At 49.8% G+C, this 27,666-nt stretch overlaps 2 protein-coding genes across 2 annotated transcripts in view; one reads left to right on the top strand and one right to left on the bottom strand.

Moving 5' to 3' along the window:
- The window catches only part of WDFY4 (WDFY family member 4), a 234,656-nt gene that overhangs the window by 21,744 nt on the left and 185,246 nt on the right, over positions 1-27,666 (bottom strand). Inside the window, exons 47-50 of the mRNA XM_054729209.1 lie at positions 10,075-10,117; positions 8,944-9,063; positions 7,026-7,143; positions 6,120-6,229 (exon numbers count right to left, since the gene is read on the bottom strand). Coding sequence (XP_054585184.1) covers positions 6,120-6,229; positions 7,026-7,143; positions 8,944-9,063; positions 10,075-10,117 — 391 coding nt within the window. The remainder of the gene's footprint in view (positions 1-6,119; positions 6,230-7,025; positions 7,144-8,943; positions 9,064-10,074; positions 10,118-27,666) is intronic.
- Positions 12,126-26,364, top strand: LRRC18 (leucine rich repeat containing 18). The gene is made up of 3 exons (XM_008149080.3): positions 12,126-12,246; positions 15,016-15,107; positions 25,361-26,364. The coding sequence occupies exon 3, from the start codon at positions 25,457-25,459 to the stop codon at positions 26,222-26,224; it is 768 nt and encodes a 255-aa protein (XP_008147302.1). The 5' UTR covers positions 12,126-12,246; positions 15,016-15,107; positions 25,361-25,456; the 3' UTR covers positions 26,225-26,364.

The following is a 27,666-nucleotide window of genomic DNA, read 5'->3' as shown; positions in this document are numbered from 1 at the left end:
GAGCTGCATGGAGCACTGCCTGCGGTGAGAATTCCAGCCGTGCGGCCCGCTGGTGTGGGCCTCCACCTGCCCATCTGTGGCTGAGACGTGGGCCTGCCATTGGGACTTGTCATTCATTCCCCCACGCACACTCATTCCTAGTCCGTGTATGTGTGTGATGGCTCCTCACGCATCTACTCGCCCCACCGTTCTCTGGTTGTGCTGGGAGCTCCCAGAGCAATAAAGGGGGGCAGGCCAGAGAGGAAACCACGGCCATGTGCCTGACCACTCCCCGCATTTGCTGAGGGCCAGCTCTGAATCGGGCGCAAAGACAGGGTCCAAAGAACCAATACAGGACCGGGAGCGGCTCAGTCTACGTGCGGGTCCGGGTTGGTTTCGTGGAGAAGTGGACCCCTGGGGAGTTGACAAGCCCAGGGATGGAGGACACGGCTAACTATAGAACAAGAAACAGGGGGGAGCAGGTCAGGTCAGGGCCATCGGCCTAGCGTGGCGACATGGACCATAGCAGCCCCGAGGGGGAGAGCAGGTCTGGGGGTGGAGGCTGGAGGCGCCGCGGCCTTTAAGGGATGCCGCTGGTGTGTGAAGCGAGGCCTGCGGCCCAGCCAAGGCGGCCTTGCTGCAGGGACGTTTCCACAGGTGGCTCCAGGCACGCCTGAGCTCGGCAGCTTCTGCTGGGCCAGGTAAGGCTTAGGGCAGTTTTTCGATTCCCTGTTCTTCTCATTCATTACGCGGCCTTGGGGATCAGAGGCGGCAGAGGGGTCCCCGTTGGAGGAATGGAGGCACTGCGGGCAGAGGGGCTCCAGGAAAGGGTTTCTGATTGGGCTTGGGTCCACCTCAGTTCAGGGCCCCCTAGGAAAGCGCTCATGCCTGGCAGGAAGGCCGGGCCTCCGTCAGCTTCTGCAGAGCGCACGCGTGGCTCCAGGAACAAGGGGGCAGAACCACACAGTCGGTCCCCCGTGCTCTCCCACTGCCTCGCTTTCCAGCGGCCTAAGCTTTCCTGGCAGCATACAGGGCGGGCCAAGGAGATGTGCAGTTGTGGGTACACGGAACAGTTTATTCCTGTATTATTACTGATTGCATTATTTTTCATATGAACAACTGTAACCCTGTGTCCCACCCTGTGTACCTAAGTGAAGTGGAGCAGCTGCACGTGGATGAGGGTCGAGGAGGCAGGCCTTGTCTCGGCCAGTCGGCCAGCGTCAGGCACTGCACACAGCTGCGCAGGCACCAGAAAGAACCGGCACTTTCACTTGCAGACCAGAAAGCGGGCTCAGCGGTTCCTGACAAAGCACTGGGTGGCCGCACGGGGTCAGGGCCCTGGGTGCACTGCCGAAGGCCCTGCTCTGCCTCCTTTACCTCGCTGGGTTCACCGGGAAACCCGGGGCCTGGCACACACTCCCGAGGTGCCAACCTGGGCATCGGGGTGCTGGTCACCTTTCCAAGTCAGATGTGAGGATCCCATGGATCAGTGGGTCTCTCTGCACAGGGACAGAGACACCTAGAGCCCCCGCCGCCCCTGCTGCTCCGACAAGCAGGACACGGGACACGGCAGCTCACAGACGGGCCTTCCTCCAAGGCCACTCCGCTCTCGGGTGAAATTAGAGGCTGTGCCACCGCTTGATTCAAATAGAAATGGAAACAAGACGGGGAGAGTGTTTTTAAATAGTCTGCACCTCCGAGCGGCTCCTGAAACGTATCACGCAAACGCATGTGTGTGTGATCTGCAGCTCCAGCCCTCGGCGCGGGAGACGGAGGCCCCTCCCGCCCGCTCTCCTGGTGCAGCTTTTATGAGTGCTGATGGTAACCTCCTGAGAAGCAATAGGATTTGGTAATAAAAAAGATTACCTGTATTAAATAAAAATAATATATACATAGGAAATATTGTTAGTGCTACAAATCTGGTTAAAGATATTACCACAAAGAAAAATGTTATTTTTTCACAGCTGTCTAATGCATTTTAGCAAAAGTAATATCTTTAAAACTTAAGCCTGTATTATTTATAAAGGAAGCAATAACTGATTTTCCTATTTCCTATATTAATAAATGTATTTGCATACATTTGTTTCAAAATTAATGGGCTTTCTCACTCCTGCAATACAAGAGCCGCGCCAGAGCCGCGAGAAGGAGCTGCCCGTGCTGGTGGGAGTCTGAGGCTGACAAGCCCGAGGCTGCCAGCAGGAGGCCCCCGGGGCTTGCCTCAGGACAGGCAGGAGGAAAAAGGAAGAGGAAATAGAAGGAAAGAGGGGAGAGAAAGAATGGGGCACAGGGGCGTTTAAAAGTGCCTTTTTATGAGGAAAGTCCCAAGCGAAACAATATAGAGCAACACAATTCAGTCTAGAGATGCGACAGAAGCCGAGTGATCAGAGAGAATTGCTGAACCAGGATCGACTCCTAACGATGTTCTGCAGATGCGCTTGGTCATCAGGGGCACTGGAGCCTGTGTGTATCCTAACAGAGCAAAAAGGAACAGCAGGTCATCATTTGCAACGAAGGGCCAGACTGTTCTTCGCCGCAGACTTTCCCACGTGACACTACGCCAGAAGGCGAGGGGCCAAGGCTGGGGTTCTGAGGCAAAGGCACGAGCTTTGGATTGATGTGTGCCTGGCTATGATATTGCTCATATGTAAAGACTCCAGAAAGATACTCAGAATATTTAAGGGCTCAGAAGTAGGCCACCTTCTTATACCATCTATAAGAATACACTCACAATGGATTAAAGACTTAACTGTTAGACTAGAAACCATAAAAATCCCAGAAGGAAACAGACGGTGAAATCTCAGACATTTCTTATACCATTATTTTTCTCTCACATATCTCCTTGGGCCAGGGAAACGGAAGAAAAAAAATAAACAAATGGGACTACATGCAACTTAAAAGTTGTTGCACAGCAAAGGAAACCATCAACAAAATGAAAAGACAGCCCACTGAATGGGAGAACGTATTCACTAAAGATACATCTGATAAGGCATTAATATCCAATATTTATAAAGTACTCAGACAACTCAACACCAAAAAGGAATCCAATTAAAAAAATGGGCAAAGGACCTGAATAAACACTTTTCCAAAGAGGATAGACTGATATCTAATAGACATAGGAAAAGACACTCAATATCACTAATCATCAGAGAAATGCAAATTAAGACCACAATGAGATATCATCTCACACCTGGCAGAATGGCTGTTGCTGGTAAGGATGTGGAGAAAAGGGAATCTTCTGCACTATTGGTGGGAATGCAGATTGGAGCAGCCACCATGGAAAACAGTATGAAGATTCCTCAAAAAATTAAAAATAGAACAGCCTTATGACCTAGCAATTCCACTTCTGGGAATTTATCTGAAAAAAACCTAAAACACTGATTCGAAAGGATGCATGCATCCCCATGTTCATTTCAGTGTTATTTACAATAGCCAGGATCGGGAAGCAACCCAAGTGCCCATCAATAGTTGAGTGGATAAAAAAGCTGTGGTTCATTTGCACAATGGACTACTATGCAGCTATAAAAAGGAAATCGTATCCTTTGTGACAACATAAATGGACCTGTAGAGCATTATGCTAAGAGAAATAAGCCAATCAGAGAAAGACAAATATTACATGATTTCACTTATATGTGGAATCCAATGAACAAAATAAACTAACAAACAAAATAGAAACAGACTCATGGAGACAGAGAACAGACTCACAGCTATCAGAGGGGAGGGGCGTTGGGAGGATGAGTGAAAAAAGTGAAAGGATTAAACAAAAAAGAAGAAAGAAAGAAAGAAAGAAAGAAAGAAAGAAAGAAAGAAAGAAAGAAAGAAAGAAAAGAAAGAAAGAGAAAGAAAGAAAGAAAGAAAGAAAGAAAGAAAGAAAGAAAGAAAGAAAGAAAGAAAGGAAGGAAGAAACTCATAGACACAGACAATGGTATGGTGATTACCAGAGGGAAAGTGGGGGCGGGGGGGACAGGTAGAAGAGGGCAAAGAGGGGAAATGGTGGTGGAAGGAGATTTGACTTGGGGTGGTAAACACACAATACAATATACAGATGATGTATTGTAGAATTGTACACCTGAAACCTATATGATTTTATTAACCAATGTCATCCCAATAAATTACACTTAAGAAAAAAAAAGAATATGACCCTAGGTATCCTTCCTCAATCAAAATATTTTAAGAGGCACTAGATTTTCCTACACTCACCCACACACATTCTCACTGGCCCACACTCACACACACACATTCTCACTCACCTACACTCTCACACAATCATCTAAGTTTTAGATGAATCAGAATTAAAAACACGATCATGGGAGATGTGACTGATGTATCTGCTGCTGAGTGTTGACCAGAATTGGAATCAGAGGGAACTCCCCAGTGCAGGTCTGTTACTGGGGAAGGAAACGCCGTGGAGGCCGGAGGACGCCTGTGCACCCGCGGCCCTGCTGGGCCCTCCAGTCGCCACATTCTCCAAGCCCAATCCGACGTGGCAGGAAACTCTATTACAAGCACAGCCCATCCAGTCTTAACCCACAGGCACAGCAGTCTCAGCACCTGCATGTGCTCAGGGACACTCACAGAGAGTTACAGCATTGCTGGAAGCCATCTCCCTCCCAGGCGGCACTGACCCAAATCAGCCCACCCCACACCGAAGTCCCGGGCCGGTTGTAGCGCAGGCTGACGCCGTTCTCCACAGGTCCGTTCCCAGTCATTTAGAAGTGTCCCAGGAGGACGCTCACTCACAGGACCTGTGGGTCCATCAGCTGACGAACGCCGCTGTCCTCTGCCATCAGAGGCAGTGTGGGGAAAGCACCTTAGCTTTGGAACCGAGCCAACTCGGGTGGGAATCTTAGCACCCACTCACAGTGTGAACTTGGGTGAGTTTCTTAAGCCCTTTAACCTCCCATGGCCTCCTCTGCACACCTGGATGACTGCTGTGGCTGTAAATGTGGGTGAGTGTGGCAATGAGAATGTGAGTGTGGGTGAGTGTGGGTGGGTGTCAGTGTGCGGGGGAGTGGAAAGTGTGTAAGTGTGCGTGTGTATGCCCATGTGTGTGATGTACCTCGTGCTGTGCAGGCACACAGGAAGGGGTGAGGAATGAGCCCAGCCCCGGGTCCCTTTCCCGTGACCGGCTAGGGAGCATGGGAAGTGATCCTGGGTGTGGGACAACCTCAGTGTGCGTGGGGAGGCAGCCAGAGGCTCACAGAGGAGGAGGGATGTGGAGGCTATTGCAAGTGGCAGGTGGAGTGTGGGGGAGGGGGAGGGCAGGGGCCGGGATGGAATGAGCTGCATCCGCGGTTTCCCAGCTGAGACACGGCTCAGCTTTCTGTGGGCTTCTCACAAAACCCGGCTCCGCTGTCCGCTGAGCTCCGAGCTGTGGGTCCCATGGCAGACTTGGGAGGCCCATGGACCAGTTCAGCTCATCAGCCTTGCTCTTGACTGAGGATGGGCTGACTCCAGAGTAGCCATTAGCTTTCCTACCTGTGGGTCATGGCCTTTTACTCAACAAGCAAAACCCACAAAGGCCCTGGAAAAGCCTGCTGCTCCTCTGTGGGAGGAGGGGACCTGCGGGGAGCCTTTGGGTGGCCAGACAGTGCCCAGGCCGGCCTCGCCCTCACGCCTGCGGAGCCAGGAGAAACGAGGCTCGGTTCCTCGGCACTGTTCCAATTAGAAAGTTCTAGAGCCAGGACTCTGTCCCCGGTCTGCATGACTCTGTTACTTCTGCCTTTTCTAACAGCCCTCCCTGAGTCAGAATAGTAAGAATTATACCTTCATTTTCCGCACATCTCTGCCCAGACCCCGCGGGCCCCAGAGCTCACAGGTGACAGCCTGGGTCGGCCACGCGCGCGTGGCTCTCAGCTCTGCCTGCAGCGAGCATATGTCTTATAGGAAAACCAGCCGTCTCCCCTCAGGTGGTTCCGAAAGCCCTTCCCCACCGCTGTAGCAGCCGACTTCACACCGGCTGTGACTTAATTAACACAGCATTTACTTCAGCTTCTGATTAAACGCGGCAGCAGCCCCACCGTGCCCTCGCTGGGGCACCGGCTGCTCGCTGGCCGCCCAGGCCGAGTCTGTGAGACTTGTCCGCGGCTGTGTGTGTGTGTGTGTGTGTGTGTGTGTGTGTGTGTGTCGGGGCGGGAGCTCACCTGCAGAGAGCAGAAGGCCTGGGTAAAGGGCGGCATCCGGACCAGGTAGGAGGCAACGATGATGGCCGAGGAGTAGTGAGTACAGTAATGGCACTGGACGGTCATGTCTCCTGCAAGAGAGGACGGGCCTGGTGGCGTTCCCGCCTGTGCTGGGCAGGCGCAGACGGACCGCGTGGTGCTCAGGAACGAGCAGCGAGCGTGGGTCCTGCCCCGAGAGAACCTGCAGGCCGGTGGCGCCCGGGCTCTGCATCAGGTGCCGTTACGGCCTGGCCAACGGCCTCCCGGGTGAAAAGCCCATTCAAGCCCCTCAGCTGCACGCCCCCCAGCACAGCAGGACGGGAAAATTCCTCCTAAAAATGCACGCACTAAGTAAGTGAACAGGCTAAGGAAAGCACAGGGCAGTAAGGGCACAGGGGCAGAGGAACGGGCAGGATTGCACAGGGGCCCAGCGGACGAACCACGTCTGGGCTCTGACATGCGAAGGTGATGATCTCCCAGGAGTCGCTCGAGCTCCCTGGGGGTCAGGGTCCCGTTTGCGATGGGCCGCTGTTTGCACGCAGGTTGGCCTGGGCCTGGGAGGGGAGGCTGAGCAGAAGGTCCTCTCCTGCCTTTCCTGCCCCGTGCATGGCGCATGGCGCACAGCGCGCGGTGCACGGGGTGAGCTCTGAGCACGCTGCTTCTCATCCTGCCTGTACCCCTGACTTCCCTAACGCAGGATTTCCAGAGATGGGGCCGGACTCAGTAGCTTTAAAAGCTCTCCCGGCGGTTCTTGCACACAGCCAGGGTGAGACCAGGGGATGAGAGGCTCTCTACTCAAGTATAATTATTCCAAGGCTGGTGTCCATGGCCCCTTCAGTGCAACCAGATGCAGTGCATTGCAGAGACAATGAGCTGGCCTCTACCCACCTTCCGTCTTCTCCACTTCTTTAAACCTCTGGATGAACTTCAGCCTTCTTTCCTTGGTCTGGGCTCCCATGGGCTTTGAAAGGTCCCGAAACGTCTTAGGGTTTGTCAAGTTCAATGTCTGAAAGGCAGATGTGCAGCTGGAGTTAACTCCCTGAGACCCTCTGTGCCCCAGCGAGACTTCAGGAGACACGCTCTTTAGTTTTATGGTTCTCTTCACTGGTTGAGTGTCCTTTGATCTGACCCCCTCCGGTGATTAGCAGGGAAGTGGGGGTTTATGGGCCTGGAGCCAGTGATGCACAGGCTGAAGAGGAGGGAGATGGAGAATGAGAGGAGGGGAAGGAGGGAGATGGGAAAGGAGAGGAGGGAAGATTGAGTTCACACTGAACCTGTTCCCGGTTCACCCAAATCGGACCACCACCACCAGTTCCTAAGAAGAAACTTTCAAAAGAAACCCTGTTGTCTGAGGCACTGGGCACAGCCCTCCGGAGCAGTTTGCTTCAAGTAGGAAGTGAGAAGTCGTCTGTTTGGGGAGAAAAGTGGAGGGACAGCCTCATCTCTGGAGGACACGCCCCTCCTGCCAATGCGGGCCCGGCACGCTGCCCTCCCCGGCCCTCGGGAACACAGCAGTGGTGCCTGAGGGTGCAGGCCAGGTGTCCGCGATGTTTCACTTTAGCAGAGATGATCGGTGTGAGCGGAAGGGCCTGTGCCTCTCGGGCTCGCACGTCGGTATGGAGGTGTTTATGCCCAACGCCTTGGCACCTGCCATTCCCCGGGGAGGCAGGGCCTGTGTCCACCTCACACCTGCAGAGCCAGGCTGGCCAGAGGGAAGAGCCTCTCCCGAGACCCCAGGTGCCACAAGTGGACACCCTCACTCAGCTGCCACATTTCCTGATTTTCCAAGATACTTAAGAGATCCAGATTTGGGGGAGAAACCTCTCAGTTTTTAAATGCAGTAAAGAATCAAAATTTGGGGCTACGCAAAGGGGCTGGTAAACCAGCACTTTGTAAGATGTGAGCTAAAGCTGCAATTTGCAAGCTTCATGTTTGACATACCTCAGCCTCAGGTGATCGTCAGGGCAATGAGAAGCAACGTTTGGCTGGTGAGGACAGTTGTTCTGTGCTAAATGTCTTAAGTGGGGATGGGAGGTTCTGGGTCCTGGTTCCAAAGTGGGAGGAACCCCCCCCCCCCAAATCCTGAAGGCCAGCCACCATGCAGCCAGCAGAGCAGGATGGGCTGGGCTGGTCGGAACCAGGCCCCGGACACCTCCTGCCCCTTCCACACGCGCCTCCTGAGGGCCTGCAGGCGGAGGGGCACTGCTCCACGCCAGCTCCTCCCCCGTGGCGTCACCATGGCCCACTGTCCGCCTTCCCCCCCCCCCTCCCCTGCCTGCGGAGGGCCAGGAATGGGCGCATGAAGGGCACCACCGGGTCTCGCCCTGCACCTCCCCCGTCGCCACCTGTCCGTGCAGATGCTGGGTGCAGTGCACACCACCACCTCCGACTGAAGCTGGGCTACAGTGGGATGGCTCATGCCTCTCTCTTGCTCTCTCCTTCCCTCCCCCTCTGCGCCCCCCGCCGCGCACACACAGGCAGGGGCAGACCGTGGCCACACCAGAAGGGCATTGTCTCAGCAGATGAGCATCGTCCTTCCCGGAGGACCTAAGCCAGGACGCCCTCGGGGTGTTAGCCTGGTCCTGGCCTTGTCCACCAGCTCACAGGCAGGTCACCTTCCCACAGGGGGCCGGGCAGACGCCCAGGCAGCTGGACTCAGAGGCCTTGCCCAGGGCGAGGGGCCGCGCAGAGCAGCCTGGGCCAGGTGGGCTGAGCCTTGCAGCGGAGGCTCTGTGCACTGACTTAGGAGCCTCGATTGTCCAGGGTCCGAGGCCTCGGGACCCCGCCGTGGCCTGGGAACACATACCTGTGAGGTGTAGTCCGCCAGCACCCAGGGGAACACTGGGTACTGCATGTAGTCGTTGTGGGTCCTCCCGGCCAGCGTGTTGAGGTGCATGAGGTACTCGAAGTTGCTGATGTCCCTTTTCTGCCAGAAGAGAGAGAGGTCGGCCCTGGTCTGGCTCTCAGCCCTGCAGGAGCCGCTCCCCTGGGGTGAGCACAGGGGGACGCCCCGCCGGGCTTCCCCTGCCCCGTGCTCCAGCCCGCTCAGCTGGGGCCACATATCCCCCAGGAGCTGCAGCAATTGCAGGCTGGGAGAGAGCGGCGGGGCAGGCCGGCTCCGCAGCCCAGAGGCCGGGAGGAAGCACTGTGCTAACGGGTGGTGTGATCTCCCGCCCCGTTGGTTAAAACACAGAGGCCGTGTGGGAGAACTGACTGCGGACCACGTGTGCTTCCACAGGCTGCGGGGACTTGGCAGTCACAGAGAAAGCGGCCTGAGCAGCGGGCTCATGACCTGTCCCTGGGACTTTAGGACCTTCCTCTTCCCTGTCCTGTAAGGTAACTCTCACTCTTAGGGCCTCAGATGGACAGTCACCAATGGAGACAGGGACTGCATTGGGGAAAGTTCCCAGGGCCACCTGACGAATGAGCAGGCCACCAGGTCAGTCCGAGGGCCCTCTGCAGGCCATGGTCTCTCCTTGCCTTGGCCGGCTCCCCTGCGACCAGGAGTAACCCTGTGACCCTGGGCAGTGCCCTTTGGGGTCCCTTCCTTTCACCCGGAACCCTGGGCTCAACTCAGCACCTCCCTGCTGGGAGCCATGTGTGTCTTCCCAGGAGAAGAGGCGGGTGCTGTGTCCGCCTGAGTGAAATCCGTTGACATGTGTGTACACCTTCCTGGACAGAGTGTGTGTGCACACAGGGCACGTGTACATGCTCACACACACACTCCCTAGCTGCGACTCCAAGGCTCCAGAATCTCCTTCAACCACTGAGATCTTTTCAGAAAATTATTTGGGACATTTTGGTAAATTAAATATAAAAGATCCCTCCTGACTCATCCACTTGCTTTCTCTCTCCATCACTGGGGCCTGAGCTGTTTTCTGATTTGCATTCCCGAAGGGTTTCCTCCAACCCAGAGTCCTCTGAGGGGTCACTGTACCTGCCACCTCTGCAGCATGGTCCTGTCGGAGCCGGGGTACCTCCTGTGGGACGGAAAACAATGCTGGTGACCAAACATCTCAGGCATGGGGGTGGGGGTGGGGGGAGGCGGGGCTGCCGGGGATGTGCGGGCCCAGGGCACCCAGGAAAGCCTCAAACTACCTGGTACAGAGCAAGCTCTTCGTGCCCACCCGCCTACTGACGGCGAGGGCCTGGCAGCCTCGGTCACACTTATGTGGCCCTTATGCCAGAAGATGCTGCCACTTAAGTGCGGCCCATGTAGAGCCCCGGCGAAGGGCAGAGTGAGTTCAGGGGCCTCACATTTCACATGGATTTCCCACAGACACGTCTCGACCTTCTTTGCCCTTGTGAATATGATGTAGTGACATGTGAATGCAATATATGTATGTGGTTAAAAGTGCAAACAGTATAGCCCTGGCCAGTGTAGCTCAGTGGATAGAGCAATGGCCTGAGCTCTGAAGGGCACGGACCTGTCAAGGGTTGTGGGTTTGCTTCCCACCCCCGGACGGGGCGCATAAGGGAGGCAACCGGTCAATGTGTCTCTCTCACTCTCTCCCTCCTCCCCTCCCTCCCCTCCCCTCTCTCTGATAAAGCAATAGAGAAAATTCCTCAAGTGAGGATTAACAAAAAAAAAAAGCAGAGTATAAAATATGAATATAAAGTAAGTGTTTCCAAACTACCTCTTCCCTTCTAGAAGTATCCACAGTTACCAATTCCCAGGAGTTCTCTGTATGCTGCCCGGTGTGTAAACGGGTGATAAGTGGGGTTGTCTCCTCCCTGCAGGCCCCGCCTGCCTCGCGGCTGACACCCTGAGGAGCCGTCCCTTCTCCAGCCGGGCGTTGCCTGCCCCGCGCTGGGTATTGTCCTCACAACTCATGTGTCCGTGACCATCTTGGGACACCACTTTCTGGATTCTTTGGATCTCTGCGAGATACATTTCTGGCAGGGGAATCACTGGCTAAAAGTCTGAGCATTTTCACGTTTTCCACGTATTGCCAAATTGTCCCCTTAAAAGGCTGTGTCAACTTACGTTTCTACAAATACAAATAAGAAATACAAATTGAACCCGGGCGATGCCACCTTTGACCCGCGTGGCAGTGGCGGTGGCGGTGGAGGGCGTGGGAGGGGCCTTTCTCCAGCGAAGCCCTCCTGCTCAGCAGGGATTTGCAGAGCCCTGCCCCCCGCCCCCCGGACGGGCTGGTACCCTGGACTCCTTTCCCATCTCTCTTTCTTTCCCCTCTGTCTCCTTGCTCAGATGTTCCACCAAACCAAACCCAACTGTGCCTCCTTCCAGCCACGTCCTCGGCCTCAGAGCTGTTCAGGTGCCACAGACCCACCCACACGCACTCTGCATCCCACCTGGCGGGCTGGGCCCGGTTCCTGCAGGCTCCGCCCAGACACGGCCGGACTGCCCCTGAGCCAGCGGGGGCAGCGCCTCCGCTCCGTCGCAGACAGCTGTCAGCCCTGTCCCGGCCTCCCTGTCCCTCCTCACACCGTTCTTTCCTTAACGGGTTCTCTATACGCAGAAAGCAACCCCCAGGCTGGGATTCACCTCTTCCCGAACTGAGAAATCATCTATTCGGTCCATCTAGTCGAGGCGAACAACAGGGAGAAAACATGGCAAAGCTCTTCTTTAGCTTGCAAAGGCTCACGTGAAGGCTGGGTTGTCCTGCGGCTGTGGGCCTGCTCCCAGCCCACCCGATGGCAGGCCCTCTGAAGGCCACGGGAGGCGGAGCGGGGGAGCGGGGCGGGAGACGGTGGGCCACTCCTTGGGAAGGACGTGTGCTGAGCCTCCCAAGGACCCAAGGACGTGGCGCTGAGCTTCCAGCTCGTGGAGCTGGAACGGCAAATCCCAACCGCTCATCTTGCTGCTTTGCCGTAGAAGCCTGAGAGTGGAGGGGGCCGGAGAAGCCCCACGTGCCTGCTGGGGCCCAAGAAAGGAGAGCGCGCCTCTGCCATCGCCCTTGCGAAAGGTTCTAGAATGTTACCTGTGTCTTCTATGACATTGCCCTCTGGTGGGATGTGTGCAGAGGTAAAGGCGCTCACCATCGCCTTCCTCATTTCATCGGCTATGAGCTCCAATGGAGAGTCCTCATTTTGTTGCCATCAAAAAAGGTGCCATTACCAGGAGTGCCACGACGCCTAACTGAAGGTGAGCTCTATTTTTTAAAAATGTTTTTAAAAATCACATTAATCTGAAGGCAATCACTCTTGAAATGGTCTATGCAAAGGTTGTAGCTACCTGGTAATTAGCACTTTAGCAGCTGATAGGCTGCGTTGTTTCATCAATATAGTGCACGTTTTAGATTGAACTGGTGCCAGAGATGGCTCTCGGCTTTCCCAAGTCCCCGCCCCAACTCCCCCCACCCCCAGGCTGGGCAGCAGCGCAAAGCGCACAGGCGTTGGGTGAAAGAACCCGGTCCAAGTCCTGCCCACCGAGAAGACGGAAACCACCGGAGAACTGGGAACCGGGGTCTGGAAGGGGTGGACTCCGTCCCAGGACAGGGCACATGTCTGCGGCGCCTGACCCACCTCCCCCCGCGCGAGGCTCCGGGAAGGGGCGCGTTTGCTGACAGATGCCGAGGGGCAGTCTGGCATAAGCCCAGTTCTCCATGAGGGGCCAAGAGACGGGTCCTAGAAACACTCCCTCTACTTCCTTCCTCTTGAGAAGCAAACCTGGGTTAGCCTGGTTCTCAAATCTAGGCTGTAGGTCCATGGAAATCCACAGAGACAGATGCTGTCGCAAACCAGAGATTTTCCGCCTCCATGCGGGTAACTTCCTGACTTCGTTTCTCTAACATGTAGAAATCTTACATAGAGTTCCGGACAATATAACAACAATTGTCTAAAGCATTACAGACTGCAAAGTCTTTTTGCCTAATAGCCATGTCGAAGAGAACATGGAAGCGTAGGGTGAGGGGGTGCCCGCAGGCCCGGCACAGAGCAGGTGCCCGTGACCTCCAATACCGCCTGTGCAGGGCACCTGCCAGAACCCAACCTGGAGCAAAGTCCTGGCTCCGAGGGCGAGCTCCATCCTCTGAGGAGGAAAGGAAAGTAAGAGCAAACAGGGTGACAACTACAGACATCTCAGTTCCAGAGTTGCCTGACAACTAGTGATCTGTCTGTGTTCGGAGTTAAGTGAGCGTTAGAAAATTACCAAATTATTACTGCACACCGTGCCTTAAACACAATGTCGTACAAGTGCTGAAAGTCTGGAAGGTTCCACAACATATTACCTCTAGATGATGAAATTGTGTGGCTTTAATTTTTATAAGGTTTTACATATGTGTATTTTAAAATGTATTTATCGTCTTGTGTATTTTCTTCCTTAAAATATTTATTTTTTATTATATGTGTTTTATAATTTTTATGTTATTTATTTTCTAATTTAAAGTCTGTACTTTCATGAATATTCCAATTAGAAATACAGTATGTAGTAGGATTTCAGGTCATTAAAAATTATCTACTTATCTTAATTTACTAATTATTTTATTTTTAAAAAATATTTTAATTAATTTCAAGAGAGAGAGAGAAAGGGAGAGGGAGTGAGGGAGAGCAAAACATTGATCGGCAGCCTCCTGCACACCTTCTACCAGAGATCGAGCCCGCAACCTGGGCATGTGCCCTGACCTGGAATTCAACCGGCAACCTTTTGGTGCATGAGGCGACACCCAACCAACTGAGCCACACTGGCCAGGGCAATTTGCTAATTATTTTAAATCCATTTATTGTCTAAATTAAATGATATATTTTATTTTCATTTTGCATTAAACAGAACAGTGGTGGGGTAATGTATATAAACCTTTCATCTATTTAATATTTGCATTTAAAATTTTTATTAACTATATTTCTAGTTTAATGTTTTATTATATTTTACTTTTCCTTTAAAGTATTTCATTTTGCTTTTTTGTACTTTCCAAAATTTTTATTGCTTAGATTAATTTTGCATTCCAAATTATTTATTTGCTGATTATTTTACTTATTTTCCGATTCTATCTAGATAGTACAATTTAGAGTATTTTTATTTTTTCATTTGTATATATGCATTTGCTAATTTTTCTACAATGTTATTTTATTATTTGCATAATAATTTGAATAGTTATCCTTTTTTAACCAATGTTCTCAATTTCTGGAACTGTAATGTAAAGAACATTTTTTAACAAAAAGTCTATAAGTGCACAAATATATTCATGGCAGCCTCCTCCAGGGTAGGGCCCAGTTGGAAACAGCAGGGAAAGCCATGTCCACCAGATCCAGTGGGTTCATTCAGAATGTAGATTTCAGAAACCACACACTGGCATGGCACTGAGAGCAGATGATTATAAAAGTGTAAGCTTCCATGAGCTTTACAGTCACCCTGATTTAATGGTGTGAAAGTGTACAGAGCTCTGGCTAGTGGCTCAATTGTCCCAGACACCAGAAGGTGTGGGTTTGATTCCTGGCCAGGGGTTAGGGCACATCCCTAGGTTTAGGGTTGAGTCCTGGTCGGGGTGAATATAGGAGGCAACTAATCTCTCTCTCTCTCTCTCTCTCTCTCTCTCTCTCTCTCTCTCTCTCTCTAAAAATCAATAAATATATCTTTGGGTGAGGATTTAAAAAAATAAAAACAAAAAGGGTGCAAAGAGAAAACTGCAAGAGATAAATAAATTCAAATAAATAAACAGGTAAAAGACAGCCTTATCCAAAACAAAAGAGCAGAGAAAACTATCTGGACAGATTACAAGGAAGTGTAATGAAATTTCATGGGACTCAAGGCGGTACAAGAGGCAAAGCTGGCTTTTCCCTGTTAGCAAGGCCCACGTGACCGTCGTCCTGGCGCTGTGAACCTCCCACTTGCGGGGTGGGCGGGTGTCCCACTGGGGAGACCTGTGTGCCAAGCTGGGTGCCTGGAGACCCTTTCAGCCACTGTTCTTCCTCGCAGGCTGGCTTCAGGACTATGCTAATTAACTGCAGGGGAGAGTCCTGTTGCCAGGCGACAGAGTGTCACAGCTGAGGAGGAAGACCTGGGACAGGGTAAGTCTCTGGCTGCGGCCTGCATTTCTAGATGGACTTTGACAAACAGCAGCTGCTTCAAACTCTGCGTTCTCTCCTTTGAGGGAGCAACTTCGGAAGTGCTGGCTCTCCCTGTGCTTCACTTACAAACCGGAGGCAAGCTAAGTCACTAATTCATTATTCAGGAGGTGTGTGTGTGTTTGGGGGCGGGGGCACCTGGGCCTAGCATGCAGCTGCTGTTCTCAGGGGCCCCGTGGGCTGGGCTGGGAGGGCCAGGTGTGAGTCCACAGGCTTCAGGGTCACGCGGAACTCTCCCTCCAAAGTCTGAGTCTCCCTGAGCATTTTATGGCTCCACAAGCAGGTAGAGACTAGTGTTTGAGCTGCTGCTTCCCCCCAACTGGGCACCCCTTCGAGGAAAGTGCCCTGAGGATACGGGCTCACCTTCAGTGGAGCTCACTTTAGTCCTGCTCACAGCCGGGAGCTCTGAGCACAGCCATCTTTTGAGAAATCTGGAGGCAACCCCTTCCACAAGCCATCTTGAGCACTGGAACCTTCTACAAGTGGCCCCGCCTGCCCACAACTGCACTCTCCATTTTATATCCCCAGCGAGCCTGTCTCCAAACACCAGAGAGCACTGTGCAGCAGGTAGCAGAGCCGGCTCCTAGCCCACAGGCATGGCGAATGCAATCGCCCACCCTGCCCACCCCCATGCACACTCTGCAGAGTCAAATGCCTATTCTAGAGGCCTGGCCAGGGGTTCCAGACGCACCCCTTGGTGGCCCACGTGGCCTCCTGTGTGAAGGCACAGCTCACTCCAGGTAGGGCAGCGACGGGCACAGGGTGACTGCAGCCACACGGGAGTCTCAGCAGAGGGGAAGCAGGCTGTGACTTGCCCAGAAAGTGGGTCTCGTGAGAGTTGTGGGAGAGGATAAATACAATGACTTTGGAATGTGACTACTGAGCAAAGTTTGCATCATTTTCCCTTGAGAGATGGCCTGCAAGCAAAATGTATTTCTCATCCATTTGGCATGAACCTTGCTATGAAGTTAGTCCCAAATCCTGGCTGTGGAAAAGCGGTGACTTTGGGGCTTTTAGTTCTACAATGTGTCTGTCCTGCATCTCAATGCTTCAGTCAAAAGGATGAAATAATTATTGTGAGATCACGTTAACAACATGTTTAAAAATATCAGATATATCCAAAGTCAGTCTTACTTAAAAATATTAAGATACATGAGCATGAAGCAGCAGATAAACTCTATTATCACAGTGATGATAATGATCTTACAACTGAAATGCTTGCAAATATTTTCATTAAAATATGGGTTACCATTACATTTTTAATTTAGATATCCATGGGGTGTCCCACCATGCTGTTTGATTCACAATGACTAGATTAAAAAATAATTAGAAATTAAAGTCAAACCAACTGGTCCAGTTTTTCCAAAGCACAAAAACAAGGCGATGTAGTACATTTAGCAACTTCTCATATTTGGCCTTCTGAGCTGCTCTTGTGAAATATAATCTGTTATTTGTCTATCCATCCAACTGTCCGTCGATCTGTCCACCCAGCCATCCAACCATCCATTCATGTTTCTTTCTATCTGTAATTGCCAGCTCCCTGGGGTTGGTCCCGCCCTTTAGGATTCTGGGAATGGATAACAGACCATCTAACTTGTTTCAGTTGTATCCAAAGATCTTCTCTTTCACACTTCCTTTGCCAATATTAACTCTCCTACTCAGTGAGCAGGCGGGCAGGTGCCCTCCCTGTGAGAGAAGGGAGGCCCTGGTCTTTGCAGGCTCCTGTCAGTGGTCTGCTTCGAGTGGCACTCAGCAGCTTAGGGCCCAGCCTGGACTCTGAGCAACACAGCACACCCTGCCCTCCACAACCAAGAGCAAGCGGCCCAGATGGGTCAGGTGATCCTGAGGGAAGGAGGGTGGGGGTGGGGCTTTCTGGGACCCAGACACATTGGGGAGGAGGTGGAGTGCATTTTGCCAGCCCCCAGGCAGCCTTGCAGGTGATGAATGGGCAGGCTCAGAGCCGAAGTTCCTGCTGGAGAGGAGCTCCTTAATGGAGAAGTGCTCTGTAGACGGCTCCAGGCTGCTTCCTCCCCATCACTCATCAGAGCTGGGACGGCTTCTACCTATGGGGGCAGGGAGGCAGGCTCAGCCGGACCAAACGGGCTGCATCTCCAGTCTCCTGGAAGCACCCTCTCCTTCTAGGGCCCCTCGTACCGCGCTTGGTGTGTTTGCCCCCCTGAGCTGAACTTTACCTTATATATGACACACAAAAGACAGCCCAGCTTTGGGGTGCCCAGGGGAACCTGGTGGCCAGATCAGTAACAGCTGGGTTTTAGCTCTTTGAGTTTGGGGACTGGCCATGTTCACTGCTCAGCTGTGTAACAGGCTTGACACGTAGAGGCTCTCAACAGGCTTTTGAACGAGTGAACAAATCAAGGAATGCAGGAAGAAGCATTGACTTGGCTTGAGTCCCAGAGGACTAATTAGGATCACAGACAAAGAAAACTACTATTTGTTCAGGCCCATGGGATTGAGTCGCCAATAAAAGACGGAGCTCTGCACTGTTTGGGACACAGGCACACGGAAAACTTTCCTTTGCTCATCTCAAGCACAAATGTCCGGGCATCTTGTCCTTTCCTTTGCCAAGTCTGGCTATGCACCATGAGGAGGTCATTGATCAACGTGATCAGAACAGAGGCGCCCTGATTAGTCCATCTTTTTAAAATTAAATTTTAACTCAAGTGCAGTGGACAGTTTCTGACACACCACCTGTGCAGAGCTGTTCCCCACCGTGTGCACATGTGCACACACATGGCAGACGTGTGCCACGGCAGTGCCCGCATGTATGCATTTGGATGAACTCTACAAGACACAACAGGGCTGGGGGTGGGATGGGCATAAAATGTCACAGACTGCCAAGCTGGGCTGAGCCAGCAACTGTGGTAAGAGACAGAGTAGAATAAAGAGTCCCAAATATTTTAAAGTGTTTTTAAAGAAATTTCAAATTTACTTACAATAAAATTGCCTTTTGTTGTGCAGACAGCCCTCTGAGCTCTAACACATGCGCGCTTCAGCTGACCACCATGGCCAGCATGTAGGCGGTGCAGGCTCTCCAGCAGCTCACGCCACTGCCTCCTCGCCCACAAAGCTTCCCCACCCCCATCCTGGCAACCACTGATCTGTGTCCTGTACCTTTCACGTTGGCTTTTCCAGATGCCATATAAATACAGCTATTCCGTATGCGCACTTTTGAGCTTGGTATCTTTGCCTCAGCAAAATGCTTTCGAGATTCACCAAGTTGCTGCATGTCCTCCTCATGCCTAATGGTATGCCATTGTCAGGATGGGCCACTATGGCTTCTTCCACCCACCACTGAAACACCTGGGGAGGTTTTCTGTGTGTGTGTGTGTGTGTGTGTGTGTGTGTGTGTGTGTGTGTGTGTGTTTCAATTATGAAGAGAGCAGTTATAAACATACATGAACCATTTTTTGTATGAACATAGTTCTTGTTTTTCCAGGCTAAACACCTACTTGCAGAAACGGTGGGTCATATGATAAGTATATGGTTAATTTTATAAAAAATTGCTACTGTTTATCAGAGTGACTAACCATTCTGAATTCTCATCAGCAATATTTGAGCACTCTTAGTTGCTCCACATCCTTGACAAATCTTTGTACTACTGTTTTTGTTTTTTGTTTTTAGAAATTCTAATAATTGCAGTGGTATCTGTGATTTTAATTTGCATTTTTCTAGTGACTAAGGACACTGGGCAACTCTCTGTAGGCTTATCTGCCAAACATACAACTTCTATGGTGAAATGTTTTATTTAACCTTTTGGGCAAAATTTTAATTGCATTGTTTACTTTCTTACTTTTGACCTTGAGTTCAATTTGTCAGTATTTTCTTTATGGATTGTACTTTTGCCTAACTCAAAGTCATAAGGATTTTCCCCTATGTTTTCTTGTTAAAGTTTTATGGTATTGTATTTTATATTCACAGTTATCATTAATTTTGAGTTAATCTTAGGTCATTTCACTAGGCTGGATGCACTTTTGTTTGAATATGGGTAACCAACTGCTCCAACACCATTTAGTGAACGTTTATTTTTTCTCTATTGAATTTTCTTTGAACTTTTGTCAAAAATTAATTGATTATATTGACCATAGTTATGTGACTTATTTCTGGACTCTATTGTCTGCTTCACTGATCTATATTATCTGTTCTTTCACCAACAATACATATTGTAATTATGTGATAAGTTTTAAAATTGGGAAGCACAAATCCTCCAATTTTATTTTTTTAATTATTTTGGATTTATAGTTCCTTTCAATATAAATTTTAGGATCTCTCTATATATCCTATATAATAAAAGGGTAATATGCAAATTGACCCTAACCTCAGAATGACTGGGAATGACCAGTCGCTATGATGTGCACTGACCACCAGGGGGAAGACGCTCAATGCAGGAGCTGTCCCCTGGTGGTGAGTGTGCTCCCACAGGGGGAGCTCCACTCAGCCACAAGCTGGGCTGACAGCTGCGAGTGCAGCGGTGGTGGTGGGAGCTTCTCCCGCCTCCTCGGCAGTGCTAAGGATGTCCGACTGATGGCTTAGGCCCGCTCCCCGCAGGGTGTGGGCCTAAGCTGGCAGGTGGACATTACCTGAGGGCTCCTGGACTGCCAGAGGGTGCAGGCTGGGCTAAAGCTCCCCCTCCCAAGTGCATGAATTATCATGCACCAGGCTTCTAGAGTCTGTGTGTGTGTGTGTGTGTGTGTGTGTGTGTGTGTGTGTGTGTGTATGCTATATCCATGTTGGGATTTTTATTGGAATTGCATTGATCTTCAGACCAATTAGGGAAGAATTGACATCTTAACTATACTGAGTCTTCCAACTCATGGTCATGGTATGTTTCTACATTTGTTTAGCTCTTTGCTTTCTTTCATCAGTGTTTTGTAATTTTGGTCATTTCATTCTTTTTTATCTGTATGCCTTTCATTTTTCTTGCATTATTGCACTGGCTAGAATTCCAATAAAATGTTGAGTAGGAATAACAAGAGTGTACCTTCTTTCCTTGTTTCCAAACTTAGGGAGAAAAGCATTTAATTCATCACCAAGCCTGATTTAGCTGTAGGGTGTGTGTGTGTGTGAGAGAGAGAGAGAGAGAGAGAGAGAGAGAGAGAGAGAGAGAGAGAGAGAGAGAGAGAGAGAGAGAGAGAGAGATAGCGAGCGTACTCTTTATCAGGCTATGAAAATGCCTTTATGTTAGTGGTTTGCTGAAAGTTTTTGTCATGAATAGATGTTAAATTTTGTACCATGTTTTTTCAGCATCACTTGATATGATCATGTACTTTTTTCTTTTGAACCTGTTAATATGCTGTATTACATCTATTTCTGAATAATGAATCAACTTGCATTCCACTTGGCTGTTATGTATTATTCTTTTTATATATTGCTAGATTCAATTTATTAATTTTGTTGAAGACTTTTATGCCTCTGTTCATCAGGGATATTGCTCTGTAGTTTTCTTTTTTTATATTGCTTATGTGTGATTTTAGTATCAGGGGAATGCTGGCCTCAGAAAATAAGTTAGGAATAACTAGTATTCCTTCTATTTTCTTGAAAAGATCATGTAAAAATTGTTGTTGTCATCTTTAAATATTTGGTAAAATTTTCCAATAAAATCATTTGGGCCTAGAGTTTTTTTTGGAAGCTTTCAACTATAAATTCAGTCTCTTTAATAAATATAGATTTATTTGTATGGGTTTTCTATTTCTTCATGAGTGAGATTAGTTTGTAGTCAACTTTAAAGCTTATTCTAGAGTTGTTTGTATTATTCCCTAATCATCCCTTTAATGTCTGTGGGATTTTAGTCATATCCTCTTTTTAATTACTTATATTAATAATTTTGTCATCCCTTTTTTCCATTGTCAGTCCGGCTAGAGATTTATCAATTTTATTAATCTTCCAAGAACCAGCTTTTAGTTTTACTGATTTTCCCTATTGTCTTTCTCCTTTCGGTTTTACTCCTTTTGATTTTTGCTCTTGTCTTTATTATTCCCTCCTTGTGCATGCTAAAGGGTTATTTTGTTATTCTTTACTGGTTTCCTACAGTGGACATTTATATTACTGATTTTTAAAATTTTCTTAGTAGGAACACGTAAGACCACTGCTTTAGTTGCATACCATATGTTTTGATATGTTCTATTTCATTTTTGTTCAGTTAAAATATTTTTCTAATTTCCCTTGAGATTTCTTTGACTCATGAAGTATTTATAAATGTTTTTTAAATTAATTATTTGGAGATTTTTCCAGTTATAGTTCTGATATTGCTAATTTAATTCATTTATATTTGTTAAGGTTTGCTTCATGGCTAAGAAGGTAGTCTATGTTTGTGAATGCTGGATGTGTGCTTGAGAAGAGTGTGTATCCTGTTGCTGGGTAGAGTGTTTTCACATGTCAACTAGATCCAGTCCGTTGACGGTAATGTTCAGTTCTATATTGTTGGTTCTCATGGTGGGGGTAGGGGAGCAATTTTGCCTTCTGTGGACGGTTGGTGATATTTAGAGACATTATTGATTGTTATAAGTAGTGTAGAGCTACTGGCATTTAGTGGGTAGAGCCTTCTGTTGATAAACATCATATAATCACAGGACAGCCCCCCTCCCCTATGAGTCTCCCCATCGCCCCCCCTGCCTCTCCCGCCCCCCGCCAACAACAAAGAGGTATCTGGCCCAAAATGGCCATAGAGCCGAAACTGAGCAACCCTATTCCTTGCGGAATTTCTCTCTAGTTGTTGCATTGATTATTGAGAAACAAGTATTGACATTTCCTATTGTAATTATAAATTTTTCCATTTATTCTTTCAATTTTATCAGCTTTTGCTTCATTTATATCAAAGCTCTTGTTCAGTAGGTACACATTTAGGATTTTTATGTCTTCTTGATAAAGTGTCCCTTTATCAATACTGTATTTTGTAGTATTCTTCTTAATCTTGGGTAAATTTTCATGCTCTGAAATATACTTTGTCCATACTGATATTAATAAAGTCACTCAGTTTTCCTTTAGTGTTTGCATAGTATGTGTTTTTCCATTTTTCAAAACTTGCTTTTATTTATTTAAAGTGGATTTCTTAAGATAGCATATAATTGGGTCTCTTCTTTTATCATCCATTCTGGTAGTTATGCTTTTAATCGCTGTGTTTGGGACATTTTCATTTAATGGAAGTGTTGATATGCTTGGATTTAGGTCTGCTATTTTAATAGTTGTATTTTGCTTCTTCCATTTCCCTCTCCTGCTTTCTTTTATATTATTTGGATTTTTCCTAGATGTATAAATATAATTTATATATTGCATTTTTACTAGATGTATACTTATAATTATATATAGTATATATACATATTATACCCCATAATTATACATAAATCTATTTTCAAATTTATGCACCTAGTTTTTTATTGTCTTTAGTGATTGCTCTGGAGATTTAAACAGCTCACTTCCCTTCCATAGTCTACTTAGAGTTACTATTTTACCACTCCAAAAGCAATGCAAAAGCCTTGCCTCCCGTACAGCTCCCGGTCCATTTCCCTCATGAGGTTGTGCTTGTCATATCCCATCTCTGTGCATTGAAAACCCCATTAGACAGTATTAAAACTCTTGCTTTCAACCATCACAAATATTTTAGAGACCTTAAGAGGAGAAAATAGTCAATTATGTTCAACAGAAATTTACCATTTCCGTTGCTCTTCTTAAGTTTAGCCCAAAGCACAAGTTTCTCTCTAGTATGGGTCCCTTTCATCTGAAGAACTTTCTGTAGCATTTCTTTTACAGCAGTTCAGCTAGCGGCAAATCCTTTTATTTGTCATTAATCTGAGAATGTCCCCATTTTGCCGGCATTCATAGAGGATTCATTTATTCACTGTTTTGTTGCCGGTTGTTTTCCCCCCCCAGCAATTTAAAAGATAATTTTCTAGTACCTCTGGCCTCTATGGTTTCTACTGACTGCAGGGGCTGTCTAACTGCTGTTCCCTGAAGGCAACGTGTCCTTTTTCTCGGACAGGTTTTAAGTTTGTTTAATTTTCAACAGTTTCATTATGTTTCTGGGTGTGGATTTCTTTAAACTCAGTTATCGTCTTTGGAGTTCACTGAGCTTCTTGCATGTTAATTTTATGTCTTTCACCAAATTTTGCAAATTTTACCTTCACATGTTTTTCTGTACCACAACTTTATCTCTTCTTCCTCTAGGGATATAATTATAGGTCACTATGGAGATAGAGATGTATGTTTTTATCAGGCACCAGAGGGGCAAGTTCTGGCCCTTCTGTTGATCCTGTGATCATGGTTACAGTGTCCCTCCACTTTTCAGAGACTGTGCGGTGCTCCTGGGGTCAGGTCCTCTGTCCCACCCAGGCACCAGCCTGGAACCTGCACAGCGGTCTCTCTCAGCTCAGTCTAAGCCGTGGGGTTCTGCGTATGGGCTTAGGTACTGAAGACCCTATTCAGGGTTTCATGCATGCACCAGCGGCTCAGGGTGCATCCAGGAGTCCACGCACAACTTTTAAACTCCCTCCTCTGTGCAATCTCCCAACACTGAGTGGCTCCCTGCAACGTCCCGCCTGCGCCCTTGGTCTGCTGGTTGGAAATCCAGGCGTTTTGTTTTCTAAATGGGCTGTTCACTTCCTGCCACCCTCTCTGCCTCCAGGGCCAAGTGACTGTAGGAGAGAGAAAGGCAACTCCTCCTGGGACCAGTGTGTGCAGAGACTGGCTCTCTGCCTCGGTCCGGGTCTGGGTGCCTGCCTGGCTGACTGTGCGGGTCTGGGTGCCTGCCTGGCTGACTGTGCGGGTCTGGGTGCCTGCCTGGCTGACTGTGCGGGTCTGGGTGCCTGCCTGGCTGACTGTGCGGGTCTGGGTGCCTGCCTGGCTGACTGTGCGGGTCTCGGTGCCTGCCTGGCTGACTGTGCGGGTCCCGGTGCCTGCCTGGCTGACTGTGCGGGTCTGGGTGCCTGCCTGGCTGACTGTGATGCACGCCTGCCTGGGGCCGAGGCAGGAGGGCCAAAGCCAGGCCTCCCGCACCCTCTCTGAACCTGACACACCCCCATTGCTCTTCTGGGCCAGAGAGAGGCTCTTCTTGGAACTCTTCCCATCACATCCGGTGCACAGCTGCTCCTACTTTGGAGTTACTTCTCCCGCCTCGCGGCAGCCTCTGGGGCCAGCGTGCTGGGAGCGCGGTCCGCGCTGTCCGAGCAGGACTGGAGGTGGGTGCACTCGTGGGGCGGCTTAGACAGAGTAGACTGACTCCTACCCTACTGGGCCGGACTTGTGTTTTCAAGCTGCTTTACTCCTTCTGGTTTCTCAGAGCGACGTGATAGAGAGACCCCAATGCGTGGCCACGGGGCTGTCTTCAGTAATTATGCCTGAATGTGGTGGGTCCTTGTTTCTGGAGAAGAGGGTCCACTCTCCAGGCCTGCTCAGAAGAACATTAACGATGCTGAGTGCGGACAGATGCTCTCCCTGGCTTACTCTGGGGACCTCCGTCTATCCTAGGAGGCTGTGGTCCAGGGGGACCAGCACAGGGTGGGACCCTCCGTCGGAGTGGCCGTGGTGGTTCACAGTGAGCATGGGGAGGGCAGTTTTCACCCACTTCCCTTTGACACTGAGGATTATAGGAGGAGGAAAACGTGATGGTGGCGCACACGGCCTGGCTGCTGGCGCTTTGCGTGCTATATGAGCTTGGTCCCTGAGAAAGAGCCTGAACGACGGAGCAGAGGAACTGCAGGCACCTGGCCACCCACCCACAGCAAGCATTTGTCTCCTCATGGCCGCTCTCTGGTCCCACTGAGAATGCAGCAGACACAACGTGGCAACCTTAAGATAACTCTAAAGAAAGACTAGGTTTATGTGAGGGTCTGGAAGTGGTAGGTACACATACACAATTACATGTACCCCTGGGCTGGGGAGGGGGCGGGTGTATTTGGAAGTCCAGGACAATGAGAGATTATTAAGCCAGGAAATGACACAGCTAGATGGACACTGAGCCTCCTTCAGCCTGAACCTGCCCCTCTTATTTATATCTGGGAACAGAGGTCTGAGGAAGGCATGCAGTTTACTGAAGGTCTTTGTCTAGGTGACTTCTGCTGAGGCCCTAATTTCTCTCCACTTGCCTCTTTCTCTCCTTTTAAACTGTTAGAGAGCAAAGTATTATGATTTGGGGGAAGTCCAATACTCTCATGTCATCTCCTAACTTGATATTTTTCTCTTATCAGAGTATATCTTCTAGCAGTTTCAAGTGACTTTTTCCTCAATCTGATCACCAACCAACCAGAACAGCATACTTCAAACATATTTCTTTACTAAAGAACATGGCCAAGAGCGGGAAGAGCCCCAAGGGCAAGAAGATCACCCTCAATGTGGCCAAGAATTGTATCAAAATCACGTTCGATGGGAGAAAACGCCTCGACTTGAGCAAGATGGGAATTACCACCTTCCCAAAGTGTATTCTGAAACTCAATGACATAGACGAGCTCGATCTTAGCCGGAATATGCTCAAGAGGATCCCTGATTCAATCTCCAAGTTCCAGAACCTACGGTGGCTGGATCTGCACAGCAACTACATCGACAAGCTCCCCGAGTCCATCGGCCAAATGACGACTCTGCTCTACCTCAATGTCAGCAACAACAGGCTGACCACCAACGGGCTGCCCGTGGAGCTCAACCAGCTTAAGAACATCCGCACCGTGAATCTGGGCCTGAACCACCTGGACAGTGTGCCCACCACACTGGGTGCTCTGAAAGAGCTCCACGAGGTCGGGCTCCATGACAACCTGATCAGCGCCATCCCCACGAGCATCTCCAAGCTCCCCAAGCTGAAGAAGCTCAACACCAAGCGGAACCCCTTTCTCCAGCCAGAGGAGACGGATGTATTCATAGATTCCATCAAGAGGCTGGAAAACTTGTATCTGGTGGAGGCGAAGGATCTGTGCGGGCCTTGCCTGAAAAAATGCCAACAGGCCCGAGACAAGCTGAACAAAATCAAGAGCTTAGCCGCGGCAACACCGAAAAAGCCCGTCTTTAGCAATTTCATCGCGCCCAACTCCACGGCCAAGGAGTCCCAGGAAGAGTGGAGGTGACCTTGTACCCTGACCCCGAGGCAGGAAGGGAACAGGGAGGGAGGAAAGATGGCGATGGGCTGCTTCCACAGAAAATTGAGAGATTACCCCATGACTGCAATAGTGCTTTTGGCTAAGTCCATAAAATACTTTCCCTACCATCTTGCCGGTGATTTTGTTGACTGAAGGGCTTTTAGTTCTTTGTCATTGTCTCTCGGCATGTGCACCCCCACACACACAGGCATAGTAGTAAGGAAAGGGCTTTACAGCTCACTTCCGCTCCAGAACTCTCCTCCTGCCACAGCCCCGTGGCCCGGCAGCTGAGATAGCCACACTCTTAGCTTCATCATCGTGCACTTCGGGACTAGCCACCAGCTTTCCATGTGGGCTTGTTCTGTGGAGCTGCTTTGGGTCAGAGAGCCTCAAAGGTCAGGGGCGGCGAGGAGGCAGAGCGACATTTAGCCTGGGAAGGGAGCAAAGCAGAGGTGGGAAGATATTATCATTAAGTATCGGCAACATCTTGGGCTCGGAGCAATTCTCTCTCTCTCTCTCTCTCTCTCTCTCTCTCTCCCTCTCTCTCTCTCTCTCATCTGCTCTAGGCGTGTTCTCTCCAATCAGCCTGCAAGCCCTGGGCTGTGAATGAGGAGGCTCCACTCCCCTCTTCCTCTGCCCAGTTCTGTCCCAGTCTCTGGTGGGAGGAAGGAAAGAATGGCTGCAGGTATGGGTTGGTGTGGTCAATAAATAAGTACCTTACCAGGCCCTGTGCTAGGTGCAGGGATTGCATCCCGTAGGGCAAAGCGTGGCTCACCCTGGCCACCTGTAGGGAAGACACACGGAAAGCAGACAGAGGAAGGCAGGCTCTCGGACCATGCGGTGTGCATGGCCGGCGTGGCAGAGAAAATCAAAGGCTGCAGTTGGCCAGAGCAAGGTTCAGGGCAGCTCTTCCTCTGTCATTTCCCTGGGTTCTTACTTAGCTCTGGCTCCCTTATCTGTAACGTGGGGATGATACGACCCCAACTCTAAGGGCCACTGAGCACCTAGGGGGTCAGCACACGGGGTAAGCATTCAATAGAAGTCAGTTCTCTAAGACCTGGGGCTGGTGCATCTCAGAGCTGAAATCCCACTTTGGACAGTGTCCCTCTTTGTACCAGATCTTTGGGCAGAAGTCACAGTGGTGGAGCCGGTCCTCACAGAGCAGAGAACTTTCTGTACCACTCACACCTCCACACGCCTAAAACCAAAGGTCAAGAAAACCACCCTTAGCAAAGCTTTTAAAAACTTTAACCAGGCTCCTCTGTGCTGGCGGCACGTCCTATGGAAGTCGTTGGAAAGCACTAGAGGGCCATGGTTCAGAGGGAGGAGCATATTTCTTTGTTCACATTATAAACCTTAGCAGACAGCACACTTCATTCCTTCACTCCTCACTGTCCATTTCTATTCGTAATGCTTAGTCATGACAACTC

Source organism: Eptesicus fuscus, chromosome 17, assembly GCF_027574615.1.
Source record: "Eptesicus fuscus isolate TK198812 chromosome 17, DD_ASM_mEF_20220401, whole genome shotgun sequence".
In the NCBI taxonomy this organism is placed as follows: domain Eukaryota; kingdom Metazoa; phylum Chordata; class Mammalia; order Chiroptera; family Vespertilionidae; genus Eptesicus; species Eptesicus fuscus.
This window is presented reverse-complemented; position numbering and strand designations above follow the sequence as displayed.